This window comes from Xiphophorus couchianus, chromosome 6 (assembly GCF_001444195.1).
Source record: "Xiphophorus couchianus chromosome 6, X_couchianus-1.0, whole genome shotgun sequence".
Taxonomy (NCBI): Eukaryota; Metazoa; Chordata; class Actinopteri; order Cyprinodontiformes; family Poeciliidae; genus Xiphophorus; species Xiphophorus couchianus.
Window position 1 is genome coordinate 24,681,546 of NC_040233.1, and position 19,290 is coordinate 24,700,835.

Consider the following 19,290-nt stretch of genomic DNA (forward strand, 5'->3'; position numbering starts at 1 on the left):
AAAAACAACTTACTTTTTCACTGGTTCATCTGCAGTTTTCTTCTGGCTGTCTTTAGCCTTGCTCCTGGGCTGAAAAAACGATCTAGAACAGGAATATGAATAGATCCTTTAAATTTAAGAGGCAACACGTTTTCACGAAACAACGCAAGTCCAGCAACATTATACTTCCAGTTGACAATTACGGAGCAACGTTGTGTTGTTATACAAGATTAAAACCCCATAAACACGTAGATGTTTGTGGCTTTTCCGTGTTTTAACCTTGCTAGCTTGCTTTGGGTGTATTCAAGTGCTTAGCATCATAAAGCTTCTTCACAACCACTATGTTTTAACAACTTGAGCTACTTCAAGCTGAAAAGCGTCCCAGAACCTCCACGTTAAGATAAGAGTCTCACTTTCATAAACATTTTTGAGAGCTAAACCACAGTTAGCTATAACTATGTTATGCTAGTGCTAGCTTACAACTATTGACACAAATACACTGCTATTGGTCGCGGTAGGAACCGTTTTAACACACAATTTAACAGCAAAAACAACATATAACACATATTACGTGGGTGTTTATTACATTAAAGACACATAGACTCCTTCAACACAGTAAATTAAAACTTTAAACTGTTTACACAGTCGTTACTTACGCGATGCTCCGCTGCATGTTGTCTTTAAACACTTTCTTCGCTTGATGCTGAATTAAAACTTAGTAATTAACTATAGTTCGGCTCCAACATGTATACGCGAAAACATACAACTCCCGCGCTACAGAGCGGTATAATAACTGAATATTCGGCGCCAAAATGACATGTCAGTCAAAGATCCTAAAACATGACAGAGGAGTCACGTTTCCCTAAAAATAACGTGACATAACTTGAAACTAACGTTTCGGTCTGGAAACAAAAAAAAAAAAGAAATAGCTAAATAAAATTGGTAATCGTTTCTGTAATTGTGACAGAACGTAGATGAATGGCATGTTTGGCATTTTATACATTATTTTACGTTATACACAAAATCAAAAATGAAAATGCGAAACAGTTAAATAAGTATTGGGGAAAATCATTTATTTTTAATTGTTTTTTGTCGTTTACATTTAAATATTTATGAGATGTAACAAAATGAATGTGGGAGTACAAAAAAATAATGAACCCATTTATGATATCCAAAAATATTATCAGAGTGAAACATCTTCCTTCTACATAGCTTCCCCCTCTGAAACGGGGCTTTGCGCCATTCGCCAGCCGGTGAGACGAGCGGCGCACTAAGGGGTCGGTGGCGGGTTTTTTTTTCATGAAAATAAATGTAATTTGTGAATTTAAAAGAATAAATTACAAGCTTTGGTGTATTATTTATTTACATCTATAAAGTTATTGATTTATTTTTTATTTTAATGAGAGTTATCGTCCTTACGTGGCCTTCAAATACCGGGATCACATATTTACCTGAAAATTTTGATTTACGATATTTTAAAATTGTGTATTGAAAAGAAAAATCTACATTCATAAAAAATTCAATTCAGGATATATAAGATAAAAATTTACTAGTTCTGTTTTTACTTAAATTTCGAGTCCTGCTAAAGAAACACAACTAACTAAAACGAGTGAAATTGTCTTCCAATCCTTAAGGCTAACTTAATTAACTTAAACTGCTGTGGCTTTATCTTCCTGATTTAAGAGAACGACTCTTCCAGCACTAAAACGCTTTTCAGACTCCTCCCTCACTTTTCGGCATCCCTTCTGCCCGGTTCATTCACCGGCTAACTGTAAAGGAGCAAACCCTGTAAAAGGTCTTCTGCATCTCAAACGCTTTACTGCCCCCTGCTCTGTTGGAGTGGTAACTGCAAGAAGAGGGAGCTGGTCCTGATGCTGCATAGATGACAGACATGTGGGACCCGCTTTGATGAAAATTCCTCAGTCCCTGTTTGAATGCATCATTTATGGCATACCACTCATATCATTTTCATAAAGCTCAAAGCAGGGGGATAGGAAGCAAGACAAACAGCTAAATAATGTATGCTGCAAGTGCATTGATTTATTTACCAAAACACAAGTCCTATGTTGGTAATTGTTTACAAGTTTAGTTCCCCTGCCACCCCATAAAAGATGCAGGGTTTATCAGTAGTTCTATTAAAAAGGAAGTCCAAGCCCATAAATAGTCTTCAAATGTGGTGAATTTTAATCCACAGGTACTAAACTATGCCACAATGACTCAAAACAAAGACAAAAATAATTAAACTGGAGAGATTTAATGAAAGAAAGTCTTTCATTTGTATTCCCTGTCCTCAGTCTGCATGTTTCCCCACTCTGTCGTCGTCCTGCTGCTTCTCTCCTGACAGGTTCCAGCTTATGTGGGGATTCATGTCCCAGTCTGCGGAGCTTCTGTGCAGCCAGCCATTTGCATTTAGACCCGACTCCCTGGGCTCTCTCTGGCCGACCTCCGGGCGAGCGGCAGCGGGGATGAAGGCGAAGGGGCCGTGGAGGGGCTGAGGCACCGGGAGCGGCTTGGGGAGCAGGAGGGTGTGAGGCAGAGGCCCAGCAGCTGTGGAGGAGGAACATCAATCATGTGAGTCTCCGGTGAGACGAGCGGCGCGCAGACACACAATTTTAATCTGTCAACGTCACAATAACAAAACCGTTTTCCAAACCATGAAGCACTCAGCTATCCTTAAAGCTGCAGTATGTAACTCTTATAAAGAATATGGGTTTCTTTTTTACATATTTGTTGAAACTGTCGTGACAGTTTGTTATGAGACAGATTATCTGTGAAAAAATGGATCTCCTCCACCTCCCCCCTGTGCTGTCCTCTAAAGAAATGCGGTGTTCCCGACCAAAAACAACCAATCAGAGCCAGGAGGAGGGTCTCAGCAAGGGGGAGAGTGAAAGAAGATGAGCAGCTATATGAACATGTGATTGACATTGCTGAGACCTGCCTCTTAGCTCTGATTGGTTGTTTCTAGTTAGCTAATTTTTTCCACAGATTGTCTGTTATTAAAGTTACATGCAGTTTTATATAACTTTAATTTTTTTTTTTTACATAATTGCTGAAACACTCACTATGTCATGACGGTATGAAACCTCTTACAATCTTAACTAGAAACAACCAATCAGAGCCAGTAGGCAGGTCTTAGCGCTGTCAGTCATACCCATATAGCTTCTCCTTGTCAGCAGAGCCTGTTATGAATGCTAAGGCTAGTTAGCACGATCACCGATAACTGCGGTTAAACTGTTTTCCTGTGACGGTAAGCTGTTTCTCCACCATTATTATATTCAACAACTAGTTCATAAGGTTGATTGACATCGCTAAAGCCCTCCTCCTGGCTCTGATTGGTTGCTTTTGTCCAGAGCTTTTCACAGATTGTCTATCTCATACAATATTGACAGTTTTACTGGCGACAATTTTAACAAATATGTAAGAAACTTTTTTTTCATGAAAATTAGCTTTAGGTTTATTCAGAGACAAAATTCTCCAAAAATTGATCAAGAGATTCATTACATGCATGATACATAAATATAAAAAAGAAGAATTTATAGTTATTGCAATTAGCAAAAGCAAGATGAGCAGTGGTAGTGATTTATTAGCATTCATGATTTTTTTTGTCTATTTTAATTACATTTTTTTCAAAAAAATTACCCACTTTGCCAGAAACAACATTTAAAACCAAGGTTGAATTTAGTTTTGCATAACACTGCCAAGGAAAAGTTCACATGAATTCACCAATAATTCAGGGGTCTATAAATATGCATTTGAATAATTTTGTATTTTGTATACAAATAAAAAATAAATACTGGAAGCACACGTTTTCTGAATTTCTGATGTGTCAGAATGATATTCATAGTGACTGTATGTAAACATTTATTTTCATATATAGTCACTAAGTTTCAGCCTGAAATGCATTCAAGTACAGAAACTGTGTCCTTGTAATAGGAGCTACAGATAATAAGTACTTCTGCAATATTTGGTGATTAATTGTGTGGTATTACACCTTTTCAATTTCTCCTTCAGACCAACAGATTTTTAGCTTTTGTTGTATTTTTCATTAAAAAAATATGTTGGTTAGGAAAAATAATCCAGCTGGTTCCAGATGTGTGAGCAAGAAAATCACTTCTTTGGATGAGCTAAAGATGTGATTTTTATTCACTATGATTACCTCTGTCTATCAATGATCCTGCTCCTCCACAGAGAGGAAGGCCACTCTCCGAGGGGAGGAATGGGAGGCATAGCGGGGCCCTGTGGACCAGCTGACGGATGGAGGGATGGAAGGATGGATGGAGGGATGGATGGATGGATGGAAGAAACCATCAACACAATGTAGTCTGCCAACATTCAGCCAAAACATTAGGAACACCACATGTTTTAAACAGAAAGCATGATACATGAAAAAAGAGAAATTGCTTGCAAAATGATGGAAAAGAAACTGAAACTGCAAAGTTATTTTTATTATTATTATTTCTGGAAATGTACTCATTCCTAATTTAATGCTAAATCATTTGATCAGCAGGGGAGCTCGGCTGTCAAAAATTCAGAGAATTTGGAGAACATTCTCCACCAATAGAAGCGGAACCCTGAGGCCCATTTAATATTGATTAAATTAAAGGAGAGAACTGTTCTGAGATTTGATTAATTGATTCTTTTTTTTTTTTTTTTTGGAATGATTTAGTCACACTGTCTTGCAGAATAAGGAGAAGACTCTCTGAACTTGTTATCGGAGCACAGCTCCATGAGCAGCATCTGTGGTCATATGGAGAAGCATCAGTGCACGTGGCTGTTAGAACGAGCACATCTGTTCTGTCACGGCTAATTCTGCATGACGTATAGAGGTTTGGGAGCAGCATATGCTGCGATCCATACGAGGACTAATTCATGGAAAGCCTGGGTTATTCCAAGATTACTCCGATCCTGGCCTGCGACTGCTTGGAGTAAAGAGTCCAGGTTGTGCTTGCAGTCACACACTGAACACATTTGATCCATTTTGTCTAAAAAAACAAGCACATTTCTCAACAGAACTTGTGTTTTTTGGTGTATTAATTTGAATTAAAATTGCAGGTTTAATTGAAATCTCATCGTTTAACTTTTCAAACTTTTTAAAAACTGTGAGGAATGTAGATGAAAGGATCTGAAGGGTTAAAAAAAACAAAAGGAGGAAAGTGGTTCCTCAGTTTTGTGACATTAAAATGGAATTCTGTAATTCACTTTCTAACTAAAAGGATAAGATTTTTACATGCTTAGGCAGCACATTTTACCTTTAAATTGCAAATTGCCTCTTTAATAATCCTTACTATTGCAGAATTTATAAAATAATTACCCTGTCTTAAGCCTTTAACCTACTCCCTCCCTTCTTTGGTGAGTCAGACTCTTGATTTATACAGTATTACATTATTTAATAGATTTTCAGGTATTCAGATTGTAAAACTGTTAAGTTGAGGAAAAATGTTTTACTTTGAAGCATTTAAGGTAATTATAGCTTAAAAAGCCTTAGAATTAATTGATGCTTCACTCCAGTGAAGAAATTTTTCATGCACCTTTAATTTTAGCAGGTTTATTTCTATATTAAACATCTAACGTGTACCATAAATATCGCTGCCCCTGCTGTGAACTTTGACCCTGACCCAACGAGTTTAGGATAAAATTCACTCTAACAGGCCCTCAGCCTGAAGAGGTGAAGTTGATGTTTAATTTTTGTTTGTTTAAATCATTTAGGACCATGATGTCTTGAATTTATGGTTTTTCTTTGGTCATTTCCTCACTTTAAAAGTTCAACACACTTTTTGAAGCTCACCATTTGAATCCCATGTTCTCCTGGGTTTTTTTTTCCCATTTTGAAAAGCGAAACAGGAAGTCATAAATTATTAATAAACAAGTCAGACTCATTTTGATTAGCTTAAAATGTTAAATGTAAATAACGAAAATGCTTTAGAAGATTTTATTTTACATGAATTATTGTTATGTGGTTGTTGTCCTGTGTGTCTCAATGTTGCCCGGTGATGTGGTAAATTCTGCTACTGCAATAAAGTCTGAGTTTACTTTGCATATCTTTTCTAGGACTGCCAATAAAAGAAGGGAGAACAGCGTCTTCTTTCTAAAAATGTGGCTTTAAAACTCTTTATCAAATAACTTTAGGAAGGTTTTGTGATTTTTACCGAATTATTTAGGAAATGCAGATGACAAAAAGCAACCTGAAACCCTGTAAATTGTTGATAAGGACCTGATGGCTGGACGGAGGCAGGTACCCTGGATAGTTGACGAGGATGAGTTTGCTGAAGTTGAACTTGTAGGTGAATCTTTTCCCTTTGGTCTTGTGCAGGATGCGTTTGTTGTAGTAGTATCTGCAAGCAAAACGTGTTTCTGTGTCAGACTGAAATGCTGATGTGTGCACTCCAGTCCCTCCAGGGCACTTTAGTTGCTTGTTTTCTCACAGACGCAATGTGCATCTAAGAGGCATTTTGGTTGCTACATTTTAATACGTACAACTTGTACTGCCAAGGAGGGTTTTTTTAATTTATTGAGCGCAGCAGCTTGAGGCAGGATCAGCTCATATATAGGAATGGTAAGTCTTTACCTGAGCGCCCGGCTCAGCTTGTCGTAGTTCATGTGTGGTTTGCCCTTCCTCTCCCCCCACAGTCTGGCCAGCCTCTCGGGGTCCCTGATGACAAACTCGCCCCACTCGCCCCCCCAGCCGATGGCTCCGCCCTCACCGCAGCCCAGCAGCTCCAACAGGAAGTGCCACAGCTGGACCTGCCTGGAACCAGGAGACCAGGCTGGTTTGTAGGCCCAGTCAGGAAACAGCACTGCTGTGGGAAGGAGATGAAATGTCAAACTATACTGCTCAAAAAAATAAAGGGAACACTTTAAGTGTTAAACACCTGTTTAAGTGTTCCCTTTATTTTTTTGAGCAGTGTATAAAACTAGTAGAAACTTCAACTGGACCCCTCAGTCTGTTCCTTATTTTACCCTCCCAATAATCCAAACTTTAAAGAATTGTTGATTAAGACCACCATAAAATATCATGAGAAATTCTGGCTACTTTGATAAAACAAAGAAAGAGATTACAGTGTGGGCAATTCATACCTTACACAGTACTGTAAAAAAAATTTTTTAACCCTGCACCAAATTTAAGCAGAGAAATTTCATCCACCAGACTGAAAATCAAATCTTTTTACTTACAAACAATTAATACTCTAACAGTTATTTAAAATAAAACTGTTTTCTATGAGATGTTTGGACTTATTGTTGGTTCATTCAGGTTGTGTGAGAGAGCAAGACTTTCTGTTGATAACAGGAAGGCTGAATGGAGTGCAGAAAAGTTGCTCCTTTTTATTATTTTGAACCTTTCACCTGTCAGGAAAGTTGCTAAATTTTTAAAGTTGGCTTTTTCAAATGCTTTCCACTCCTAATGAGAATCTTATTTTTAAACTACATTGTAAACTTTTCTTTTTATGCACACTTTCTCTCCAGGCTCTCCTTTGTTTCTCTAAACATCACAATGTCATTTGCATATCTGATACTTGGTGGAAAGTCCTGCCTGACTTCATCTTTCAAACCTGCCGATAAACGATCCAAACACAAGCAACTCATTTTCACCTTCTTGATCTGAACCCTCCTCCATTTTGAATTTGTCACTCCTGTCTCACTGCACCTCCTGCACAGGTTTCATTACAAAGCTGAAGCCCAATTTCATATAGAGCGGGAAACAGTTTATCTCATGATAAAAAGACACAAGCAACTCATTTTGACCTTCTGCAGAAATCATTTCTATTCAAATGTGTCCTTAGAGAGCCTCATGCGATGTTTCACTGAACCTGACTAACAGCAGAATTAAGACAAAGACAGTGTGGTTAATAAAAAAGGCTCTTAACACATTAGGTATCCATCATTTCCACTGCTTTAATAAAAAATTAAAGCGTTCCAAATTTAAAGCCATTTCATTCCCACACTGTGTAAACTGATCTGGCATAAAGCCGTTTCCAACCAGATAGGAACAAAGATAAGCAAAGTTTGTTCTCTTTTAAATATCTGATTCTTATTAAAAAGCTGAGGCAATACCCTTGAGATCCATTTATCATCGTCCCAGATCCTTAAATCTGAGTTCAACATATTTTTCCTCACTGATGATTTCTCTTGCTATGGATTATAGGATTTCGGTTAAGTTGGTCGGTACAATAAAAAAAAGTAATACTTCTGTGTATTCGGAAAGCTCTGTGCCTCACAGAGCTCTCGGTAGGACAAATTACACGGTAGGACCCCGGGGGAAAAAAGATATTCAACTCGTCTGAGGTCGTCTTGTTATTTTAGGTTTATCTCCTAACAGGTGTTTTAGTTCAGGAGCTTAACTCCTCATTAAAAACCGTGTTACAAATACCTGCTGTACAAGCTGCTTTGGTTCAGCTTGATGAAACAAATCAGGTGTTTTTACCTGCAATAGTTAACCTGCTGTCTCATTAAAAACGAATTAAAATATGACAGCACTTTCTAATCTCTTTACTGTGACCGAGGTTTAAAATAATTGCATTAAATATTAAGATCAGAGGTGGTCGATTAATAGGAAGCAGTTTTATTCCTCTTGTCGACATTTTGTATTTACAGAAGCTCTTATAAAACACCAAACAAGTGTGTACCAAACAGTACACAGATTTTATACAAATATCTAAACCAAAGATTTTTATAATTATTTCTATTATTTAGTTTTGTTTCGACCTCTGATGAACAGTTAATTATTTTGCGTTTATTTTAAAGTTAAGAATAAAAATGATTTCTACTTCTATTCTGTTCAATACCATGTCATACTTTAGCAATTAACTACAACTAATTTTCTAGTTTATAATCTGAAAGTTTTGTGCATTTGTCATGCTAAAGAGATATTTGAAGAGAAGAGAAGTTTCAGAGCTGAAAACATCTTCAAGGGATTTTGACACCTGGTTTTTCTGAGATACAGAAAAACTGAATGACTGTATCTCATTTTTCCATGATATATTGTTTTTGAAAGGTCCCTGTACACTATGTGGTTTTCTATCTCTGCTACAGATATTAGTCAGCATTTTCAGGCAACTTTGGAAATCTGTTGCAATCCAGTGCAACAGTTCTCACTTTCGTTTCTGTCATGAATCTCCTGCGTTCTGTTTTCTTTTTCTGTTGTCAGAAGGTGAGAATTTCATCATGTTTATTAAGTAATGTGAAGAAAGTTCTGGTCAGAAGTTTATATATGCTAATTGTGGTTATGGGTTTCAAATGATGTATTTGAACTGTTCTTATCCCACTGTGGAATATATATGCAACATGCAACTTAAAACAAGAATCTCTTGCACAAGTCTGAATTCATTAGGAATTTTCTCCAATATAATTTACTCAATTATACATACGGACTCAAATACTATACATGCCCCTATGTTTTGTTTTGTGCTTATTGTCTGCGGTGAAGCCACATAAGACACTGTTGCAATGTGTCTGACTTTAAATTCCACGGATTTGAACCGAGCTGCACCAAACTCACTGGGATTGATCCTGATCTGCCCCCCATCAGGAATCCACAACAGTCTCTGGTGGATGTGGCCTAAGTTCTTTACAGCGCCCCCTAGAATACTTTAAATTATCAGCCCCAAGCCCAATTATCAACCCCAATAGCTTGAGGTTGATAATTTAACCCAGAATTTAATTGAACCTTTCTGCTTTAACCCAGAATGATGAAACTTGCCACACATGTGTATTTTGTGAGGACGTACAAAGAAGTCTCTTGGAGCCATGGTCCAAACCCAATAGGAAGTCAGCCATTTTGGATCAAAGCCACCATTGTGTTTGTTTGTTTTTATAGATGTTGTAGCTCATCAAACTCCTATAGCTTTTGAGACACAGACTATAAAATCACTCAGCATATTCTCAAGTCATTAAAGGTCAAAGGTTATCAAATTTTTTTCCATACATCAAAAACTGCAAAAAGAATAAATTGACTATGAGAAATGCTGGAGCTGACTGGTACATTTAACCGCAGGAAAATGAAATTCTGCAAGGGGCCTCAAACAACCTTGGGCTGACTTGGTGCAGCTCAGCAGTCATGTGTGTCTTCTACATTTTAAACCTTTTCCAAAGTGGTAGCACCAGAGCTTTACATCCAAATACATACAATCAATAAAAATATTTGTTAATAATTTGGATCCAGAATGAAACAAGCCTGAAGAAGCATTTCTTTTAGGAAAACATGAACACAAGTTTCCTGTGGAGCTAGCATGCAGAAGAAAAAACTAAGTTCTTCAGTCAGAAAAATATGCAATTTAAAAACTGAACAGTGTATGGTAATTTAATAAAACAATTAAAAAAAACTGCATAATTTATTCTATTTTCCAAATCCATATTCAATGTCATAGGAAAAAAATAAATTAGTTTAGTGGTTTGTTTGAACCTTTACAGTAGAGCAACAGAACAATTATTTGAATTTTTTTATGCATTGTGAATTTGGATAAAAATATATTTAATACATTGATTAATCTTTACAACAGGCTATGATGAATGTACAAACATCTTAGGTTGAGGTCTTAAAAATATTTAAAAATGATGACTGTTGGCATAAGGCTTAACTTTTTAAAACCTCATACAATAAATCATAAAATTATGATTTTTGAACTGTGAAAAAAATTATTGGGTCTTTTATCTAAACATACACCAAAATGTATAGAATTTTATATACATTTTAAAATAATAATAATAAAAAAATGCAATTATCTGACACATAAAGACCAATATCTATACATTTTGAAAACATTTGGGATATTTAAACATATTTTTTAACTTTCAAACAATAAAAATATACTCCAAGCTTTTGCATTTTTTCTATAAAGAATGAAAGAATGTAATTAGCAATGCATTTACACATTACAGCTGGTTGAGCAGCTGTAGAGGTCTCAGAAATACAATAAGTCTGTATGAATGTTGATCAAGACAACCTTAGAATATTTTAAAAAATATATTACTATTGCAATTTTTTTTTATTATAATCATTTGCAGGATTTATGAAAAAGTTGGATTGTGGTAGAAAGACTTTCAAAAGCTTCAGCACAACCATTGCATAACAATCCAAAAAACATCTACAACTTTACTGTGCTTGTGTCAAAAAAGATAAAGAAAAAATGATAGAAAAAAAATAAAACTTGTAACATAGATGGAAGATTTTGCACATTCAACATACTTGGCTTCATGTTGTATTTTTCATAACTTCAGCTGTGAGTTTTATGTGAGCTGGGACTTAATCTATTTTTTCATCCATCCATCCATTTTTCTTACACCCTTGTCCCTAGTGGGGTCAGGAGGTGCTGGTGTCTATCTCCAGCTAACGTTTCGGGCGAGAGGCGGGGTACACCCTGGACAGGTCGCCAGTCTGTCGCATAATCTATTTTTTATCACATTAAAATGCAAGACGGAGACGGGTTCTGCAGAGAGGGAATTTATAATAACTTTTTTTTTTTTTCATATAAAAGTCCTCCTACGCAAATGTCAACCCACAAATATGCAAATAACCGAGATGAAAATCAGCACAAACACACACAATCTTACCTCGGCTCCAGTAAGGTGATGAAAGGTGCCCGACTGAGGAGTTACAGCTGCACTGCATCTGTCACAAAGACAGACGAACAGATGCAATAATTCAGCATCTTCGTCACTGAATTTTTATTTATTGTCATATATATTCGGTTACCGATGAGCCTGAGTTCATGATATTCATTACATGCATAAAACTTATGAGGTGCATAAGATAATATTTAACTCATCAGGATGTAGAAGCATAATTTCCCCCCTGCAGAAATTGTTCTTCTTGTTAGTTTTGTATAATTTCTCCTGGTAAACACACACATCATCTTCTCATAGACACAAGAGACACCACATAGACACCCCGCCCCCTCTGCGATTTGCAGCCAACGTTCTCCCTGGAAGGCTAAAAGCTCATCTATACGAGAAAGAAGCACTTCACTTCTTCCCCAGTGAATCATGTCTCTCCTCCGCCATAAGCTCCTTTCCACAAGCTGTAATATCCCCTTATCTTGGAGCAACAACAAAACGATCTCTCCTCCTCAGCTCTTACTTTATTTCCCTTTTTCCTCTCATGTGGGAGGACACTCAGGGGTCACGGGATATTTCACACCTTTAGGCCAACGTTTAAGGCCAGCTTCGAAATGGTCTGCCATCAAAAAGGAAATTATAAACATTTACAAACAATTTTTAACATTATCTCAGCTCATTTACAGCTTAGGAGCATTAAAAGCCACTTTAATTATGAATGCTATTTTATCTATAGTCAAAATAAAAATAAATTAATACAAATTGTAAAGATATTTAAAAAAGAGTATTTTGAATAAGTATAATACATATGTTCACTAATTACTTCATTAGCTGTGAAATCATCTTTGTGGTAAAAACAGTAAAGTAAGAAATCAAAATGTCCCGTTACCTTTACTGGAGTGGAAAGCTCTTCGCCAACTGGGAAACAATGATCACTTTGTCCGCCGGCCCACTCCGAGTCAAGGGAGTACTGAAGGATGGATGGACTGGATCCTAAACCCTCTGTCTCATCTGACCCCCAGCCACTCACCCCACCCCACCCTCTTGGCTCCTATTGCTCCCTTTCCTGCCTCCTTCATGGAATTAGAAAATTAGAATTAGAAATTAGGAATTAGAAAAACTTGGTCAAAAACTAAAAAAAAACTCTAAAACTGATTAAGATGTTCTTGTTTAGTTCGTAAGAAAAAGTAAACAATATGGCAACCAACGAAGGTTAGATTCAATAAAATGGTTACAATTTGTTAGAATAAATATGTAAAAACAGATTAAAAATGTTTAAATAGAACTATGATAGAAACTGTAAAAAACAATAAGAAGAACAATATCAACATTAAAACAGTTTCACTCTGTCATGATTCTCTGGCAACAATCATCACAGTTTCTCCAGCAGCTCTGATCTTCTTCACAAAACCTACAAGTCACAGGCATATGTTAAAATCTGCTCAGCTTCCAGGCTTATAGCTAACAACCGTTTTATTCTATACCGTGTTAGAAATTGAGGAATACGTGAAAATCGTGAGTTGGAAAGCCAAAACTTTGTCGTCAAACCACAACTGAATCGTTGCAAAGGGTAAACATAGTGACATTCATGCTTGCAACATGAATTTGAGTTCATAGACAGAAAATTGTACATGTGTATTGTATCCAGCGATGAAGAAGCAGCCAGAGGAAATGTTTTCTGGGAAAGAAGACATAATAAACTGACACCCTGTCAAGGAATTTAAAAGTTTCTTGTGGTCAGTCCCAGATGCTTACAATTCACTACGAAAACTGTAATTTAAAACACTAAAATTCTGGCAGTATTTAGGTAGACATTGTAATTTCTGTTCTAATTCTGATCAGCCTGATTACTGTGACGAGCAGCCAGAAAGGTGGTTTAAAATTACTTTTTGACTTTAAAGACAATGGCACTCCCTTTTAAATACATTTTGTAGTGCCAACAGTCACATAGACATCATTTAAAAGCCTAATCCTACCTATAATGGTGAATTAATATAAAAAGAAAAATGTGTTGCAAGTCAGACAGAACATACAATATGGCAACCAAGTAAGGAAAAAACGGTAACAGGGTTACATTTTATTACAATAAAAAAGGTAAAATACTGTTTAAAACCATGGCATAAAAACCATTTTATCCTGTGGGACATAATTTGTGTTAATAGCTACAATATAACTAGATTACAGCTGGATGAATTAATATCAGACCAACAAATTTAACCTTAGTTGTGTTTGAGCAACACAGAAAAGGAACACCTCCTATTTCTCAGGATTTGACAATTTACATACTATATTTCTTATGCAAAATAATCAAATATATTAAAAGCATCAAAAACAAAGATCCTGTTCAATATAGAGGCATAAATTATGTCTAACACCTGTTCAGTTACCATTTAAAGTACTAAATGATCAGCAGGAAATGACATTTGGCATAAGAATTTTATTTGGACAAGAAAAGATTTTATTTTTATACTGGGATTTCAGCCTTCAAAGAGTGAGGCAAAAAAATCTGATGAACTGAAAGTTAATAAATCTTTAGGGCAGCATCTGCTGTAAGCAACAGTTATTTCTCAGAGAGGAGAAACAGCGTTAGCAGTATAACAACCGTAGATGACCATACAAGCGAGAGAGCAAAAGGTTCAAAGCAGAGGTGAAGCACGAACTGGAGGGAAATAAACCAGGAGGAAATAGGAGAAAGCACTTTCCCTCCTCCACTTCGAGTCAGGGGTAGCAGAACGGCGCTGAGGGAAGGTGACGGGTGGTTTTCTCTTTGCTAAATCAAATAGGTGATGAACTCAGTGCCAGGGCCATTTGTCACCCCTCTGCTGCTGCTTTTTTGCTCAACGGCAGTGACTTTGACCAAGGTTATCAGACTGCTCAGCACTCTGCCGCACTGGCGTCTGCTGGAGGCGTCTGACACGTTGTGTTCAGGATCATATTCACATAGTAACACCGTTTAAAGGGATTTTCTGTTTGGTTTAATTAAGGTTGATGTAAAAAATCTACACAACTTTAAAAGTAAGCGAAGGTAAGTTCATGATTCTCACTTGATGACATGATTCATATTTTTAAAATTTGATTTATTGAAGCTTTTTTGGAAGCAACAAGGCATTTCAAAGGGCTTTACTTCATAAAAACAAAAATCATAGAAAACAGTCAACAATTAAAATATTTCATTTTGTCAAGTGCTATCGTCACACATAAGTTTGTTTATTAATGTTTCACTGATTATGTTTCAAAAGCAACTCTAATCAGGTGGGTTTTTATTCTAGACTTAAAGGCACTGAGTGTTTTGGCTGTTTGGACGTTTTCTGTTTATTCCAGATTTGTGGTGCATAGAAGCTGAATCCTTCTCCTCATTCATCAGTAAACCACACTTTACAAAATTTTTTACACCTTTTACAATATACCACATTACGAACAAAAGTTTATTTTATTGGAATTTTATTTGTTAAAAAAATAGTAATCAGAAAGATTCATCATTTTCCACATTTTCTTCTTTTTTTTTTTTAAATCTCTAAGATGTTGTATGAATTTGTAATTGACCCTTGACTCAAAACTCGAGACAGATGCAGCACAGAAACTTCCCTTTAGGATTTATAGAGTATTTTTGAATTCCTTTGAAATCTTTGCCCATTCTTCTTTGCAAATAGCTCAAACTCGGTCAAGTTGAATGGAGAGCATCTGTGAACATCAGTGTCCAATTCTTTTCACAGACTCTCAATTATATGTATGTCTGGATTTTGACTTTCCTTTTTAAGCAAATGGACAAAATGGAGGCCATCATAAAGTAAAAGGAGGAGGAGAATACCTGGGGTTCAACATCTCTTACTAATTAAGTTCTCAAAGGTTTGTATTCAACCGTTCAAGTAGAACTAAAAGGCTTCAAAATGTCCTAATTATTAATAAGTTGAGTTTAGCTGAGTTGAATTTATCTTCAGCTGTTCCATAAGGCCCTCTGACATTTATTAGACATTATTGAATAAACAGCATGCATCCTTAATTATGCACTACTTTGTATTGTTCTTTCACACAAATGTCAACATAATATACTGAACTTTGCAGGTTTAATGGCGCAAAATGTGAACAGTGTAAAAGGTATTTGTTGATTGTTAGAAATAATTTGAAATGTATTCAATTTTGCTGACGAAGCTTGATATAAAAATAGGTTAGTATCTTTAAATCTTTTGTCCAAAAATGTGAAAATAGAGAAGATGCATTTGTAACCAATCCGCCTAAATCAAAGTTTTAAGTAGCTGCAGTGAACGCAGCGTTGTACATTCGTCTTGTACCTATTAGCCAAAAGAATGTGTTGTGCTGCTGAGAGATTAACTGTGAATTAGTTTTCCCTGCAGCAGAAAAAAATCTTCTATCCTCTAAGGCTCCTTGTGATGCACATGCATCTCTATACATTCACTTCTCCAGGGCAGTTTCACACACATACACATTTACACTTACAGCTCCTCAGATGTGATAGCTGACACCGGAGGCTTTTAATTCCAGTGTAAATACAAATACACTCCCAGACAGCTATCAATTATGCATGCCACTAATTGAGTTGAATGTCGTGCTTTTAGCTGCCAGGGGACCCTGGGCCACATGCAAAAACTCTGGGACTGAAATCATACACACACACACACACTCACACTTAAAAAGATAACTGCACTCATATGTTTGAGGAACTTTACATACGTATATCACACCTTAAAAATAAAAAAGTACAAAAGGGATTGAGTAGAGTGTACTTAATGAGGAAATGTAAGTCCTTAAGTGTTTGTTTCAAGATGATACATGTCTTCTATAAGCAGATACATAAGTAAAAGATATTGAGGTAGCTTTTTTTTTACAGAAGACAAAAAGACAAAGATGCATAAAAACACAATACATGGGGCGTGCCGTGGTGGCGTAGTGGTTAGCGCGACCCATATTTGGAGATCTTGAGTCCTCGACACGGCCGTCGTGGGTTCGACTCCCGGACCCGACGATATTTGCCACATGTCTTCCCCCCTCTCCTTCCCCGTTTCCTGTCAGCCCACTGTCATATAAGGGACACTAGAGCCCACAAAAGACCCCCTGGAGGGGTAAAACAAAAAAAAACAAAAGAAAACACAATACATAAAGCACAATGCAACCACAGCCATGGAAACGTCGACATGTTTGAATGAAAGCGTCTGGTTGCTTCTTAAAAGAGTCAACAGAAGTTAAGCAGTGCAGCATGTTCCACCCTGACAGGCTCCATCCCATCTGCTCCTCAGGGTTCAGGCAGGGATGTGAGGCAGGTCGGAGATTTAAGAGGGGGCTTGACTCTGAAGAGCTCTCAAAGTAAGGGCCAGAGTTTTAAAATGAACTCTAAAAATAACTTGGTATCCAGTGAAGTGATGCTCAAAACTGGTGTAATGTGATTTCTCTTGCATGTGTTGGTTAAAAGGTGAGCAGCAGCATTCTGAAAAATTCTAAAAAAATAAAATAAAAATAAATCTGAAATCTCTCTTTTACTGAAACAAGAAAAGACACCATCACAGTAGCTGAAGCCTTGGAGGTATAAAAGCATGAACAGTCCTTTGAAACTCCACTTTTGACCCAATAGGCCTTCATGTTCTTCAGGTGAAAGAAGCATTTTCTCAGTAGTTGTCGGGATTTCATTTCAATGAGCCAAAAGTAAAACCTATTTGTCCAACTGTACAAATAAATCTGAAGCCCTAAGATGTTAAATATCAGGGGTTCTTTCAACAATAATTTTGAAGGTTGGCAGCTTTTAATCCGAATAAACCGTTGTGGTGTCTGATGATTAAACCTAGAATTGAAGAGGAACATCCATCCATCACATCCATCATCCATCAATGCATTGTCTATACCTGTTTATCCTCGCAGGGATGAAGGGGAGCTAGTGCCTGTCTTTAAGGAATATGTATAAATCAAAAATAAAAATACACTTTTTTTCTCACTGTCTGAAGTTCAATTAGACCAAACTTTCTCTTGTTGTAGGTTAGTTATAATTACCAATATTATTTACATTTACTAAGCGTAACAAGAGCATATTTTAGAGATTTTGCATGTAACTTATTTCAAAGTTTACATACATTTGGTCAGCATCAGAGGTAATTGTGTTTTAAACTATATGCTGTAACTCCAATGCTGCCAAAGTTTATTTTCCATATATATATATATATATATATATATATATATATATATATATATATATATATATATACAGCAAACGAGGATTCAACTAAATTCAGGGAAACTTCTCACCAACACCTCTACATCTCACTAATGAACCCAAAAATTCAGAGATTCTGAAATGTCATGACCTATTTCTGTTTCTTAGCAACCAGACGTTTTGAATAGACAGAAAAGTGAACAACTCAAAACTACAAATTGTCATTTAAATATTTCCAAACCTTTTCTGGGTTAATTGCTAACCTTTATATGTGGGGGCAGGATTTTTATTTAAATTAATTTAAGCCATATTCCAAATTAATATCACACGGATCACAGATATTAGATCTCTGTTTACATGTAATGGTCTGAAAGACATGGGGGTACACCAAACTGGTCCTTGTCCTATGAGCTATACCACATCTGCTGCAAAGTAAAAACAAACTGTTAATTCTGAGGTTGAGATTTCAGCTTCACAGTAGGTACAATGGCACAAAAGGCATATCCAAGGTTCAGAAGTAATTGAGAAAATTCACAGAAACTATGTAATTTGTAGCTAGTGGAACTATTCACCTGTTAGGTTCTGTTCCTACAAGCACCAGCTGTTGGTGAACTAGTGTTATAAGTTTACACACTATATTGTCCCTCTTGTACCAGTCCGCACCAATCCCTAATACAAGAACGAGTGGTTGGTGGTACCGGCTTCTTGCCTTTTAAATTTAGCATTTATTCAGTCAATGGAGGCATGGACACCCAGATATTTATAACTGATAACACTCTGCACTGATGCCCACTTCAAATTAAATGGAAAATACAGTGGCTCCCTTGTATACATGATACACGAGAGTTAGAGACCACTGCCAATGCATAACTCTAATATCCAAAAATACTTCAGAGTATTAAAAGACTTATGGCTGTCTAACTTAATAATTCAAACACCAATATATACTAATATGCATTAATACGTACAGTGGAAACCGTCTTAGCATTACGTGGAAGCTAATATCTACAGTCATATCTGAGCGCTTGCAGCCAATCAGTGCGAAGGAAAATGAATGTTGTTCTTGGCTTTACAAGTGTCAGCCAATAGCAAGTCAGCTAGCTTAGGGCTAGGTATTTCAGCTTCCCAAGCTTAAATGCTTCAAATTTTAGAAATAGACTAAGGAAATATCTGCAAATAGAGAGGTTATTCCATACAAAAATATGAAATTGTTGCAAATAGATGAGTAGGCCACATAAACCAACAAGTTTATTGGTGATCAGCCACATACTAGACCTCCTCTATGTACTGTAGGCTGTCTCCTTCTGTTGAAGATAAGATCCAGAACTACTGTGTTGTCAGCAAATTTAACAATATTTTGCCACTGTCTTGGGTGTAGGAAGTAACAGAAATAAAACAAAAGGCCTAGTACAATGCCTTGCGGCACTCCAGTGCAGAGAGTGATAGCATTGGAAACAAAATAAGCAGCACAGAACATTGCAATTATTTATGAAGTCCTTTAGGATTGTTGTAGACTTAGAATTTTAAGGCAACTGTAGCACAACTCTTCTGCAAGCCCCTCTAAAAAGTTAGAACAGTGTTAAACCCCACAGGACTACTGATGTACT

General features: G+C 36.5%; 3 protein-coding genes across 3 annotated transcripts in view; all 3 read right to left on the reverse strand.

Annotated features, from left to right (window-relative positions):
- lig1 (ligase I, DNA, ATP-dependent) overlaps positions 1-812 on the reverse strand; it is a 73,019-nt gene extending 72,207 nt beyond the window's left edge. Inside the window, exons 1-2 of the mRNA XM_028019423.1 lie at positions 636-812; positions 14-82 (exon numbers count right to left, since the gene is read on the reverse strand). Of these exons, the coding sequence (XP_027875224.1) occupies positions 14-82; positions 636-652 (86 nt within the window). The 5' untranslated portion in view covers positions 653-812. The remainder of the gene's footprint in view (positions 1-13; positions 83-635) is intronic.
- A 1,187-nt stretch (positions 813-1,999) lies between these two features.
- Positions 2,000-12,145, reverse strand: LOC114145812 (ETS translocation variant 3-like protein). Its single transcript, XM_028019436.1, has 6 exons — positions 12,050-12,145; positions 11,524-11,581; positions 6,545-6,776; positions 6,191-6,311; positions 4,136-4,226; positions 2,000-2,526 (listed from the first exon to the last, which is right to left on the reverse strand). The coding sequence occupies exons 2-6, from the start codon at positions 11,579-11,581 to the stop codon at positions 2,270-2,272; spliced, it is 759 nt and encodes a 252-aa protein (XP_027875237.1). The 5' UTR covers positions 12,050-12,145; the 3' UTR covers positions 2,000-2,269.
- The window catches only part of pip4p1a (phosphatidylinositol-4,5-bisphosphate 4-phosphatase 1a), a 33,002-nt gene continuing 25,485 nt past the window's right edge, over positions 11,774-19,290 (reverse strand). Inside the window, exon 7 of the mRNA XM_028019435.1 lies at positions 11,774-12,599. Coding sequence (XP_027875236.1) covers positions 12,534-12,599 — 66 coding nt within the window. The 3' untranslated portion in view covers positions 11,774-12,533. The remainder of the gene's footprint in view (positions 12,600-19,290) is intronic.